This window comes from Macadamia integrifolia, chromosome 4 (genome assembly GCF_013358625.1).
Source record: "Macadamia integrifolia cultivar HAES 741 chromosome 4, SCU_Mint_v3, whole genome shotgun sequence".
Classification (NCBI taxonomy): Eukaryota; Viridiplantae; Streptophyta; class Magnoliopsida; order Proteales; family Proteaceae; genus Macadamia; species Macadamia integrifolia.
This window is the reverse complement of record NC_056560.1, coordinates 22,963,115-22,977,719: the sequence shown is the minus strand read 5'-3', so window position 1 is coordinate 22,977,719 and position 14,605 is coordinate 22,963,115. Positions and strand designations below refer to the sequence as shown.

The following is a 14,605-nucleotide window of genomic DNA, read 5'->3' as shown; positions in this document are numbered from 1 at the left end:
GGGTGGGCGTGGGGGTGTTATAGAACTAGTATTTTAATGATCTCACCTTCTATTTCTTGGTGATTTGTTTCACTTTTCTGTTTCGTTAAATTGGTAATTGCTTCTTGCAGACAAAGGAAAGAAGTACTGTTACATTTGATCTATCCATTTATTTGGAAGCAGTCCATAGCATGTTGCTTTTGCAAAGTAAGACTAACCACTTCATTTTGTTCCAAAATGACATGAAGTTAATGCCTTATTATTTTAATTAAAACTCTGAAACCATCTTGTTATTTTTCAACAATCCCTAGAAGTTTTATTTTGAATTTTCAAAAAATGAAAAATAAATGGGAGCAGCGCTTTCTTGAAAGAATTCTAAATGGGGCCAAAAAATATTTATTTTTGTTCCCAAAACAAAAAATGATATCTAAGCAATTTCTTCCCCCCTTCCCTCTTTTTTCTGAACATCTAATGAGAGTTTCTCAAGATTAGACTCTTAACTAGTTATAGGGGTTACATTAATAAGGGAAAATTTGTTTTGATGATGATGATGCTGATAATGAACTGCTTCCTGGTTTAGATTTATCCCTCATTCTCCTTTAAGCTTGATATTTTGCATTCTATTCAGTATCTAAAGTTTTTATTTTTTGTTTTTAGGTTCCCTCCCCTTGGAGAATAAGCTTTTCAGAAACACAGGGCTTGATGTGGATCTTACAAATTTTGTTCTAAAGCTTCCATGGACCCATTCCCATGTCGTTGCACAAGCTCATCATCTATGGAAGATGAAGTGCCTTTCTATTCAAGTTCTTTCCAAAATTGGAGTGAGATTAAAATGTGAAGGAGATCTTGAGGTCTTGGATTTGGCTCTTCATGATGAAGTCGAAGAGGTTAGAGCCGAAGCTGTTATTTCTTTGCCAATGATTGTCATCTGGTCAGGTCTTGGTCTCCTGGCTGATATCTTCAGAAGGCTAGAGTAAGTGAATCATTATAATACACAATCCTTAGTAAAGATTCTAGATTAAACAACACAACAACTACAACTACTCAGCCTTATCCCAACTAAATGGGGTCGGCTACATGGATCCTTGCCCTCCAATCAGCTCTATTAAACGCCAAAATTCAAGATTAAATCAATAAGAATTACTAGGAAGTTATTAATAATTTGTTGTATGCTTTGAAAAGTAATTTGAAGTCTGAGATTGAAAATTGTACTAAAAATTACAACGGGGTCTCCAACAATAACGTCATGGAATTTCCTTTTGTATATACCATGCAGACAGTGGTAATTGAAGTTCCAAAGCTGCATAATTAACTTGAAAGCATCCATGAAAATGTATCATTGAAAAGGTTAGAGAAGGATTGTCGTCAAAGTCAAATCATAATCTTCTGCTTCTATTTAGAATTACTTGAACTTTTTGTTCTATTTATCTTTCAATCTGCCTCTAGGCAAGTTAAAGCATATAAAGAGTGAAAAGCCTCAGATGTTTTAGTCTGAGGTGGCATTTTCTATGTTATTTTATCTGCTTCAGTCACTCATTTACTGATTTCCTTCCAGGTAGCAGTTAGCACTATAGCCGAGCCAATAAAAAAAAAAAGAACGTTTGATCTTCCAATCAATCCATACCTTACCTTTCTCTCAAAAATGACTCCACTTTTCTCCTTAAAATAAATAACATTAAATATTGGAGTTCATTTCTTCATATTTATTAAGATGGTGTTTATTATGACTTTGTTCATGGCCTGAGGCTGTGAAGTGATGATCCTTTCGGGGCAACTATTTCTCTCTGTAATTGAACATGGATATATAAGAACTCTATAGGCATATTCTTGAATGTCAAACTGTGAATGGTAGGAAGAGTTGATCCTTATCAAGTGTGCACATTTTTTTTTTTTGGATGATTAAATAATTCATTACCAAGAGGAAGAATATACAAAGGGAGGGGGGAAGTGGAAGAGCCAAAGAGCACAAAGCCCAAGAGGAGGTCAAAGGCCAGGGGGCTCAACAAAAGGGGGGGGGACATCAATTGGGGGGGGAGATGATGGAAGGAGGAAGACCACAGGAGACAACAATGAGCCTGTTCCTTGGGGTATTTCGAACCAGACTGTGACAAATAGAGCCAATGTTGGAGCTTACATTGAAGATGGCATTCCGAATCTTGTCCAAAGAACGAGAGTTGGAAGTCCATCTTCGGAGATTGCGCTCCATCCAAATATGGTTGATCGCAGTTGCAAAGGTGAGCTTCCCTATAGTATTGAATATGGTAGAACCGCCAAAAGTCTTATCTATCCATATCCACTCTCTAGACGAAGGGAGGGTAGTTCTAGGGGATGGCTAAATGGATCTGAGAGCCTTCTTCCAGATAGAAGAGGAGAAGGGGCAAGAGAACAAAGATGATCAACATCTTTAGTACCATTCCAACATAGGCAGAAAGAGGGGGGAACCTGGATGTGCTGGTGGATGAGGAAAGATTGGGTAGGGAGGTAACTGGAGAGGGCACGCTAAACAGTGAAGTTGTGGCGGGGATATGGCCTTCGAACCAGACGGTTTTATGGCAAGGAACGAGTGGGGTCTTGATATCAACAAATTCTCAAGCAAAGGCTGAGGTGAAGGACCTATAGAGGAGGGCGTCCAAAGGATCTTATCTTCCCTTCTTCGGTGCCCGAGAGGGATGGGCAGAGCCGTATAAAATCAGACAGAAGTCCGAGAGGGGGTGGAAGGGGAGGGGACCAGCCATTATGGGAGAGGATGGAAGAAACAGAGCAGATTTGGGTAACCTCGAGGAGCAAATGGCTCTGGGATGGACCAAATTGACAAGGATAGTAGATGGGTGCCAGGGATCAAGCCAAAGGGAGAGGAGGAGATATTGCCAATAATATAGGAGAGGCCATTGAGGGCAGAAGGCCTAGAGCTGAGAATAGTCTGCCAGATCCATGAAGCATCTGAGGAGGGTGCAATAGAAAGTCATTTTTGAGGGGGAGGGGGAGGGGGAGGGGGAGGGAGAGGGGAGGAGTAGATTTAAGAGACCCAGATGCTGCGGTGTTTGGAGGCAATTTTTCATATGAGTTTCGGGATGCCGACGGAGTTGATTTCATTTATAGATCTCAAGCCAAGGCCACCTTCAGCCTTGGGGGAGCAGACTTTAGAATTAGACCAATTGGTGGGGTGAAGGAATTTGGAGGATTCAACTTCTTCCAGAGCAAGGAGCAAAGAAGGGAATCGATGGCTTTGGATGTGGAAGAAGGGAGGGAAAAAATGCTAGACCAGTAAAGGTACAAGGATTGGAGGACTGACTTGATGAGGACAAGGCGACCAACATAAGAATGGAGCTTACCTTTCCAGAGCTGAAGCTTTTTCCTAATCAAGTCAAGGATGGGAGCACAATGGTGAGAGCAAAGAGCCTGGAGGAGATGAGGGGAAGGCCCAAGTACTTGACTGAAAGGGAGCTCAGGGAGAAGTCCGAGATGGCTAGAAGATGGGCTTGACGGGAATCAGATATTCCAGAGAGGAAGATGTTGGATTTTAGGAGGTTGATGCGGAGGCCAGAGAGAGATTTGAAGAGGAGGAGAGAGGACATAATGGAAGAGATGGATCGGGGATCAACTTTGGAAAATATCATGAGGTCATCAGCGAAAGCGAAAGCGAAAGCGAAAGCGAAAGTGAGGTGCACCTCAAGCGGACAATTGAGGTGCACCAAGTCAGGGTTTTGAAAAACTAGCTCCAGCCTGAGATCTCGAACTGCCAACCCTAGCTAGTGTTGGATTCGTTAGCGAGGGCAGTCAGGGTATAAATAGGTAAGTTTTATATGGGGGAAATAACAGATACAAGGGTAAACATATAATTTTCTTATTTTTGTAAGTCAATAATAGATTAAGGATAAAGGATCGACTGCTCTCCAACTCTTTTCTCCCACCATCATTTCTGCTTCACTTCTTCCTCTCTCCTTTGGTTCTACTTTCATCTCTCTCTAAACTCTATGTTGGGAATAATCCCACGTTGGAAAACTCTAGGACCTTGGATGACTTCATATACCGGTTGGGCTCCTCCACCTAATAGCTTGAGTTTTTGGTTTGGACACTTCAACAGTTAGTACTTTGGCTGGGAAATCCCAGCCTATCCAGGCTCATCAGAGCCCAACCCTAGACCAAGACCAAGACCAAGACCAAAATGCCTGTCTGGGTCTGGGTAGCCCAACCTACTGTGCACGTATGTGTATAACTCAATTAAAAAATAATTGTGTGGCCATGATAGAAGACTCTAAGAAGCCTTGACAGAAGCTTGTGAGCAACTTAACTACTGCACCACAATCCCAATATTCATTATCTTTTACTAAGAATAATATATGCATATATTACAGTACACACACACCTTAACTCTTCAGCTACATGATAGTCAGGCTCATTGAAGCTTGGCTCAACCAGAGGCCTCAGCTTAAATTCAGCCCAGCCCATCCCAGCCCAAATTTGGGCTGGCATTTCTCAGCTGAAGCCTAACCCATGGGCTGGAAATCTGTCCCAGGCCCAGAAAAAATCAGGCGGACCCAATTCGGTCTCAGTTTGGCATCATAAAAAATGCTACTTAATCCTGATTTATCTTTGTACATGGATTTGTTCTAACTTATTTTTGTGGCTTAATTTGCAGGTTCCTAATGGAAGAAAGGCATGACCAAGTGAATAAGATCATTCCCTTGTCAATTGGATACTTGGCATGCCTTTATGGATCTTATAATGCCATTGATGATGAGGACAGAGTTGGATGCAGATTGATCTTAAGTGGTGACAGTCGGGCAGAGCATCAGACACAGGATAATCTCTTGCGAGGATTTTGTTGCCCAACGTGTGACAAAAGAGTAATATGTGGTCATGAGAGAGATCCTAAAATTATTTTTCTGCCCGACTTGCATAGCATAGAGGCTGGTTTGTGCTTCAATTTTTTTAATATACAGTCTCTTTTTTTTAAACTTCTGTTTGATGATTCATCTGAAGAAGTTCAAGTTGCATGTGTGGGCATCCTTCCACGGATCCTCATGCATGGGACAAGAGATATTCTGTTTCAAACAAGGTCTCAATGGATTCAGTGTATTGAAGTTCTGCTCCTTCATAGAAAGAAGGCTGTAAGAGAAGCGTTTTGTGGGCAGATTAGTTGCTTCCTTGAGGACTCTATCTTGAACTGTTTATTTATGGATGGGGAGGCTTCAAATAAAACAAAAGAACAGAAATTTTTAGACAAAATAAAACATGCTTTGGTGGAAGCCGAAGATGCTCAGCTGTTTGAGACACTTTTGGAATCAACTGCAGAAATTATGAATGCAGTTGATGTCCACATGCAACTTTTCTTCTTTGCACTTATTCTATTGGTTGATCAGCTTGATAATCCACATTTGGCTGTGAGAATAACCGCAACAAAGTTAATACAGAGATCCTGCCACTTCCATCTCAAGGGAGGATTTGAACTGCTACTTTCCAAAGTTGTTCATATTCGTAATGCACTGTTTGATTATTTATGTGCTAGGCTGTTGAGCCGCCCAATAATGGTCAGAGAATTTGCAGAAACTGTTGTTGGTGTTGAGATTCAAGAACTGGTCAAGAAAATGGTTCCTGTTGTTCTTCCAAAGCTAGTGGTCACTCAGCAAGATAATGATGAAGCGGTTCTTATCTTACATGAGTTGGCTAAGTATTTGAACATGGATATGGTGCCACTGATAGTTAATTGGCTACCAAAAGTGCTTGCCTTTGCTCTTCTTCATGCTGACAGAAAAGAGTTATCCTCTGCCTTGCAGTTATACCATGTTCAGACTGGATCTGACAACCAAGAAATTTTTGCAGCTGCATTACCTGCACTGCTCGACGAACTTGTGTGCTTTCTTGGTGATGGTGATTCAGACGAGACTAACAAAAGGTAGAACACTCAGTACCAGTAAGGCAATATCTAAGATGGAACTTGCTCAGTGGACTACCAAAAATTATTTATTTTTTGCTCTGCACATGAAATCTACTGATACATGCATATGTAAACATTCAATCTGAAAATGTCAGGCACGATTATGTTGATTGTTATTTTTTTTTCTGCAGAAAGGTTGATTGTTCATATGCAAACATACAACCTCAAAATGTCAGGCTTGTTTATGTTGATTGTTACCTTTTTCTGCAGAAATGTTAAAATTTGTTTTTTGTTTGTTTACAGATTAAAAAGAGTCCCTCAGATGATACAAGAAGTTGCTAGAGTTCTTACAGGCTCTGATGATCTTCCTGGGTTTTTAAGGAATCATTTTGTTGGCCTTCTTAACAGCATCGATAGGAAGATGCTTCATGTAGAAGATCTACTGCTGCAGAAACAGGCCTTGAAACGCATAGAAATGCTGATTGAAATGATGGGTTCTCACGTAAATACTTTTGTGCCAAAAGTCATGGTTCTTCTTAGGCATGCCATTGAAAAAGAAATGCTCCACAGCGAGGGTCTCTCAGTCTTGCATTATTTCATCAGACAGTTGATACAGGTATCTCCATCCAGCATTAAACATGTAATCTCTCAGGTCTTTGCAGCCCTTATTCCTTTCTTGGAGCGATATAAAGAAAATCCTTCTTTACAATTGAATAAAGTTGTCGAGATCTTGGAAGAACTTGTGGTTGAGAACAGGGTTCTCCTAAAGCAGCATATCCGGGAGCTTCCTCTGTTGCCAAGCATTCCTGTCCTAGCTGAAGTAAATAAAGTTATACAAGAAGCACGGGGTTCAATGACATTGAAAGATCAACTCCGAGATCTTGTTGATGGTCTGAATCATGAGAGCTTAAATGTGAGGTATATGGTGGCCTGCGAACTGAGCAAACTGTTGAACCTAAGATGGGCAGATGTCACAGCCATTATAGCTGGGGAAGCTGGTTCAGATCTGGATGTTCTGAACTCTTTAATTGCATCATTACTTAGGGGGTGTGCAGAAGAATCAAGGACTGCAGTGGGACAGAGGCTGAAGTTGGTCTGTGCTGATTGTCTGGGAGCGCTTGGTGCTGTGGACCCTGCAAAAGTGAAGGGGTTTCCATGTCAACGCATGAGGATTGAATGCTCAGATGATGACCTCATCTTTGAATTGATCCACAAGCATCTAGCTAGGGCATTCAGGGCTGCATCTGATACGATTGTCCAAGATTCTTCTGCGTTGGCCATACAGGAACTGCTAAAGATTGCAGGTTGCGAGCCATCACTTGATGAGAATGTTGCAGCTTCAACATCACAAACACGGAAGGGAAAGGAACCTCTGAAGCCCCCCCTGTCTGGCATTAGGATCACAAATGACTGCAACGAGATGAATAATAGGGGTCAGAGATTGTGGGACCGTTTTTCTAACTATGTTAAAGAGATTATTGCTCCATGCCTGACCTCAAGATTTCAACTGCCAAATGTGTCTGATTCTTCATCTCTGGGCCCAATCTACCGGCCTTCAATGTCGTTCAGGAGATGGATATTCTTTTGGATCAGAAAGTTGACTGCGCATGCAACTTCTCGTGCAAGTATTTTTAATGCATGCCGAGGTATTGTACGACATGACATGCAAACAGCGATGTACCTGCTGCCCTATTTGGTTCTCAATGTTGTTTGCCACGGTACTGAGGAGGCACGCCATGGTATAACAGAGGAAATACTTTGTGTCCTCAATGCCGCAGCCTCAGAAAACAGTGGGGCTGTGGTCCATGGAATTATTGGTGGCCAAAATGAAGTTTGCATTCAAGCTGTGTTCACTCTTCTTGATAATCTTGGGCAGTGGGTGGATGATGTCAAACAGGAAATTGCTCTTTCTCAGTCTATTCATTCTTCTGTTTCTAAGCAACAAACAGTCAAAACAAATGGTCAAACTATGGATCCTTTGAGAGTTCCAGATCAACTCTTGATTCAGTGTAATAATGTCTTGGAACTGTTGGGTGCAATTCCAAAGGTTACCCTTGCCAGGGCTTCTTTTAGATGTCAGGCTTATGCGAGGTCTTTAATGTACTTTGAGTCACATATAAGGGGGAAGTCAGGCTCTTTCAATGCAGTAGCTGAGAGAAGTGGTGACTTTGAGGATGAAGATGTGTCGTTTCTGATGGAGATATACAGTGGCTTGGATGAGCCTGATGGCCTATCTGGCTTGGCACATCTTCGGAAATCATCAAGCTTATATGACCAGCTCTTAATCAACAAAAAGGCAGGCAACTGGGCAGAAGTCTTGACTTCCTGTGAGCAGGCTTTACGAATGGAACCCATTTCAGCACAGAGGCATTCAGATGTGCTTAACTGTTTGCTAAATATGTGCCACCTTCAGGCCATGGTTACTCATGTAGATGGCCTAATATCAAGGATTCCTCAGTACAAAAAGACTTGGTGTATGCAAGGGGTGCAGGCAGCTTGGAGACTTGGCAGGTGGGACCTAATGGACGAATACCTTTCTGGGGCTGATGAAGAAGGTATACTCTGTACTGGTGCTGAGAATAATGCTTCCTTTGACATGGATGTAGCCAAGATTCTCCAGGCAATGATGAAGAAAGACCAGTTCTCTGTTGCTGAGAAAATTGCCCAGTCTAAACAAACTTTACTTGCACCTCTGGCTGCTGCTGGCATGGACTCCTACATGCGAGCATACCCAATTGCAGTGAAGCTCCACTTGCTACATGAACTGGAAGACTTTCATGCTCTCCTTTTCAATGAATCTTTCTTGGAGAGAGCATTCCATTTAGATGACTCAAGATTCTCAAAAATGGTAGAAAACTGGGATAATCGGCTTAGATTTACACAACCATCTCTCTGGGCAAGAGAGCCACTATTGGCTTTCAGGAGGCTGGTATTTGGTGCTAGTGGCCTCAGCACACATGTTGGAAGCTGCTGGTTACAATATGCAAAGTTATGTCGTTCTGCTGGCCATTATGAGACAGCCAATCGGGCAATCTTAGAAGCCCACACTTCAGGTGCACCCAATGTGCACATGGAGAAGGCTAAGCTTCTTTGGGACACCAGACGATCTGATGGTGCCATTGCAGAGCTACAGCAATCCCTTTTGAACATGCCTGTTGATGTTGTTGGTTCTGCTGCAAGTTCATCAATTAGTAGCCTTTCACTGGTCCCACTGAACCAAGCTTCTGCTTCTACTATTCAAGCTTCAAGTGATACTGGAGTTGTTGCCAAGACCCTCCTCTTATATTCAAGATGGATCCATTACACTGGCCAGAAGCAGAAAGAAGATGTGATAAATCTATATACCAGAGTGAGGGAACTGCAGCCGAAGTGGGAGAAGGGATACTTCTATATTGCTAAGTACTATGAAGATGTGCTTGCTGATGCCAGAAAGAGACAGGAAGAGAACCTTGAACCAGGTTCAAGAATTGGTGTACCAACTTATGTTGTTGCAGCTAATGTAAATTCAAATACTGAGAAGGCTTGGTGGTCTTACCTCCCTGATGTGATGCTATTTTATGCCAAGGGGCTTCATAGGGGCCACCGAAATCTCTTTCAAGCACTTCCAAGGTTGTTGACCTTGTGGTTTGACTTTGGGAGCAAATATCCCAGAGCTGGTTCATCATCTAATAAAGATTTGAAAACAGTACATGGGAAGGTAAAATTTCACTGCTATGATGGTTATTAAATTTATTTTATTTCTATAGTATCTGAAGCCAGGATTACATTTGTTCTTTACTTATCTATCCAGTTCTTTTATTTCAGGTTATGAGCATCATGCGAGGCTGCTTTAAGGATTTGCCAACATATCAGTGGCTAACAGTTCTGTCTCAGTTGGTTTCTAGAATTTGTCATCAGAATGAAGAAATTGTGCGGCTTGTCAAACTTATCATTACCTCCGTTCTCCGTGATTATCCACAGCAAGCTCTTTGGATTATGGCAGCAGTTTCAAAGTCTACAGTTCCTGCAAGGCGAGAAGCAGCTGCTGAGATCATGCAAGCTGCACGTAAGGGGTCACACCAAGGAAATGATGGAAGCAATTTGTTTGTTCAGTTTGGTAGCCTGATTGATCATCTCATTAGATTGTGCTTCCATGCGGGTCAGCCAAAGGCAAGGACCATCAACCTCTCAACTGAGTTTAGTGCCTTGAAGCGGATGATGCCACTGGGAATCATAATGCCCATCCAAGAAGCTCTTACTGTCACTCTACCAACATATGATACAAACATTACTGACCAACTAAAGTTTGGTATATTCTCAGCCACAGATATTCCTACCATATCAGGAATAGCTGACGAGGCGGACATCCTTTCATCTCTTCAGAGGCCCAAGAAGGTAAGTCTTATTAATGTTACTTACAGTTTTTATTCATTTTGTTACATATTTGCTTCTCATATTTTTGTTTGTTCACATTCTTAGGAAGACAGAAGCACCCTTAATGATACCCCATTAATAATACTTCCAATTTCTCATTTATTCCAACTGTTTTATGTCTTTTTGTTTTCTCAGGTTATTTTTCTTGGTAGTGATGGTGTTGAACGTCCTTTCCTCTGCAAACCAAAGGATGACCTCAGGAAAGATGCACGCATGATGGAATTCACTGCAATGATAAACCGTCTACTGTCCAAATACCCTGAGAGCCGCCGGAGGAAGCTCTATATCCGCACGTTCGCTGTAATCCCACTAACAGAAGACTGTGGTATGGTAGAGTGGGTGCCACACACTTGTGGATTGCGAAATATACTTCAGGACATCTATATAACATGTGGGAAATTTGATAGGCAGAAGACAAACCCTCTGATTAAGCGGATATATGACCAGTGTCAGGGTAAGATGCCGGAAGATGAGATGCTGAAAACTAAAATCCTTCCAATGTTCCCTCCGGTCTTCCACAAATGGTTCTTGACCACGTTTTCTGAGCCAGCTGCTTGGTTCAGGGCACGGGTTGCTTATGCGCATACTACTGCTGTTTGGTCCATGGTTGGGCATATTGTGGGTTTGGGTGACAGACATGGTGAGAACATCCTCTTTGATTCCACAACTGGTGATTGCGTTCATGTTGATTTCAGTTGTTTGTTTGACAAAGGCTTGCAGTTGGAGAAACCTGAGTTGGTCCCATTCAGGCTAACCCAGGTAAAAAAACGTAAATGCTGTGCCTGTTCCAGAATCTGAATGTTTAACATGGTGCAATGCAGCATTTTGATGAGCAATGTTTATTGTACAGAACATGATTGATGGATTGGGAATTACGGGATACAAGGGAATTTTCTTGAGGGTCTGCGAGATCACGCTTTCAGTTCTCAGAGCACACAGGGAGACCCTAATGAGTATTCTTGAAACTTTTATTCATGATCCCCTTGTAGAGTGGACAAAGTCTCACAAGTCCAGTGGTGTAGAAGTTCAGAATCCCCATGCTCAGGTTTTAATCCTTATTTTTGTCCTCTAGCATCGTTATTATTGAACATCAATCATAATTGGAAAGCCGAGAGTCATGTCATGATTATCAATTACTTTCTTGGGCCTACTGTCTGAACTTCCAAGTAATTAAATAGGCTGTTGTGCACATTTGCCAAGCATTAAGGCATGAGTTGATTTTGTATTGGCAAACAACCTTGGGCTTGCTATGGTTATTACTTACATATGTGTGCCAGTTCGAAGATGTGTTGGTCGTCTGTTTTGCAACAGCTCTGACTAGGTGGTGGTTGCCCTTGTCATGGGTTTAGGCTACAACCATTTACTTGTCATGGCTTTGGGCACCACTTAGTGGTGTCATCAAGGTTCCAGGTTTTGACCCTGGCCAAAACCGAAAAATCTCCCAAGTTTTGACCAAAACCTGGGATTTTTCTGGGCCAAAATCAAAACCTAGGTTTGACCTTCTTCTTCTTCTTTTTTGTTTTTTTAACGCCTATTCCATGAGTTAGTTACACTAAAAAAAATGCTCAAAATCGTACTTGTGATTTGGACCCAAGTTTTCTAGTGTACGTTGAACGGTTGAATGCTGTTGCACACGAACCCTATTATAAACACTAACTACATATAATTTAGCTAGTGGAATTGTATATATACAATAAAAAAAATATTCAAAACATACATTAGGTTATGGAAATACAAGCATACAACACTCACCACTCAATACATAGAGTTTGTTAGGGTATATAACCCATGAGCTGCGTACCACTGAAGATCAGGCCATTCTATCTAACATATAAAAAATTGAAACAAAGCTACTATGTCTATGTACTAATTCTTTCAAAAATTATAGTTTTTGGGAGGAAAAAAACCGTTACCTTCAAAGCTCAAATCACACAAATCCAAGCTGTAGAAGGTTTGAATGAGTAGTAGAGTTATGTCCTATATATATATATATATTGAATGAAGTGGGAGTCTCAACACAAGGTTGTGACTCCTAAGGTTACAGCCATCTCTTACTCTTCACCTCTCTTCTCTTCTCTTGTTCTTTTTCCCATTTATATTATTTAAAACTTGCAATTCCCCTTGGCAGTGTCAAAACTTTTGAAATATCAGCCCTCGGTCAAAAGCTGTCGAAATATGACAGGTTTTGGTCGAAAACCTGTGATTTATATTGATCAGTTCGATCATGTTTCAATCAAAACTGGTCAAAACTTGCAAAACCTATCGAAACTGGGTCAAAACTTGGACAAACCAGTTTCGATCGAAACTTAAATCCTTGGGTGCAATACATGTTTTACAACACTTGATGATGTGATACATATTGTAGAATCACTTGGTGATGTGATACATGTTAATATTGAATGCTTTTGTTGATGACTGTATGGAGCGGTGGAAGTATGTTGCATACGTTAGCTGTTTTCACAAAACCCTTGGTCTTGGACTGAAGTGAACTTACGTGTCGTATTTAGGAAGGCTTGGACATGAACCATTGTTTATTTAAGTAACATGTGTCTATGAGCTAACCCAAGTTAGTTACATGCTTTGCATGTTTAAAGGCCAGCCAACCATGCATTGGATGGTACATTGTGTTCTCATTGTTTTGAGCCTGAGTGGATTTATTATACCAATATACTTGCATATGCCAGTTCCATGACTATGAGAAGACATGGCCTTCTATTCTTGACATAGCTGAATTTGCATACAACAGTTCTGTCAGCCGTACCACCAGTGGTACACCATTTGAGATTGTTCTTGGTTTGCAACCACAATGACCAGTTGACATAGTACCATTGCCACCTCATGCATGTCTTAGTGTTGAAGTGGATGAGTTCCTTAGGCATATCACGGAGGTACACGCTGATGTCTACCGTCGTGTAGCTGTTAGTAATGATGGATATCGGGCAAATGCTAATCGACATCGCCGTTATGTGGAGTTTCAGCCTAGTGATATGGTGATGGTTCGAATTCCACCTAAGCGTTTTCCTCACGGTGCTGTGCACAAGTTCCATCCTCGGAATATGGGTCCTTACAAGATCTTGAAGCGTATTGGTCCCAATGCCTAAATGCTGGAATTACCTCCTACTATGAAGATTAACAATGTCTTCAATGTTGCTGATCTTACACACTATATGAGCCATCATTCTGACGACGGAGATACGGAGCATGCATTGAGACTTTCCCAATTCATGACCCCTAAGGATGATGTTATTGAAGACGTGCTTAACAACAAGTTCACTGTTGTTCGTGGTGGCAAGGGTTACTAGTCAAGTGGAGGGGACGACCTCAGAAAGATTGCACTTGGATCCATGCCGATGATTTTCAGCGTCTTGATATGGATCTCTACGAGCACTATATGTCCTTCATCCCTTCTTCAAAGACGAATGATTTTAAGAGGAGGGAGTTGATGTAGATCCACATCGTGGGCTGCACTATTGTAGGACGAAAGCCCAGCCCAAGTAGCCATCGAACCAGCTTCATGGCTGAGTTCAATCCATGTTTAATAAAGGCCCATCGGCCCAGCTTAGATCGGCCCATCGGTCCAGTTTAGAAAGCTTTAAGTAGCTATTAATTTCTTTCTAAATTAGAGGTAGAGTTAGTTTCTAATTTGTCTTAGTTTCCTAATTGGAGTCCAACTCCTAATTTGAGTCTAACTGCTATTATTGTAACTTCAGCCCTATATTTAAAGAGGAGCTACTGTAGACACAAATCAGATTTCAATGAATAAAAGATATTGCAGTTTACTTGCTTCTAAACAGCTGGGATAACTGTTGGTGAGATGCCCAGGCTGAGATAGCCATTCCCACCCACATCTTTCTTGTTTGATCTCTTCTTTCTCTACGTTATTTTTTGTGTCTTTATTGTTGATTGCTGTGAGAATCAATTAAGTGGTTATTCAGATCTGTTAAAGTGCTTAAAACCAGAATCGACTCAGCAGGAAGATAGGGTTTTGAAGCCCATCAATTGACCCTATTCTCTCAGTTCTGAAATCTATTCAAGAAGCCCTTTTAGGGGTTTGTTCCAGACTCCAAGAGGATCACTCGATCCTAGTTTGGTGAGCATCCAAGGTGGTCTACTGCTGTTCGCCCAGGTTCCATATTTGAGAACCTGAAATCAAGAAAGTGCAGATCTCCTCAACCAGCCAACAATTTTCAGAGATCTTTTAGGGTTTTGATCAGCACCCTAACCCCTACAATCGATCCAGATTTGGGCTTATTCTCAGCCCTCCTCATCCAACCGCAGGTACCCCTTGTTATACCTTAGCTGCAGGCCTAGTTCTCTCTAGGTTTGGGTTTCTGC

General features: G+C 41.5%; 1 protein-coding gene across 1 annotated transcript in view; it reads left to right on the top strand.

Annotated features, from left to right (window-relative positions):
• Window positions 1-14,605, top strand: part of LOC122075750 (serine/threonine-protein kinase ATR) — a 57,274-nt gene that overhangs the window by 38,166 nt on the left and 4,503 nt on the right. Inside the window, exons 8-14 of the mRNA XM_042640897.1 lie at window positions 111-186; window positions 637-952; window positions 4,619-5,875; window positions 6,161-9,554; window positions 9,662-10,231; window positions 10,406-11,029; window positions 11,121-11,315. Coding sequence (XP_042496831.1) covers window positions 111-186; window positions 637-952; window positions 4,619-5,875; window positions 6,161-9,554; window positions 9,662-10,231; window positions 10,406-11,029; window positions 11,121-11,315 — 6,432 coding nt within the window. The remainder of the gene's footprint in view (window positions 1-110; window positions 187-636; window positions 953-4,618; window positions 5,876-6,160; window positions 9,555-9,661; window positions 10,232-10,405; window positions 11,030-11,120; window positions 11,316-14,605) is intronic.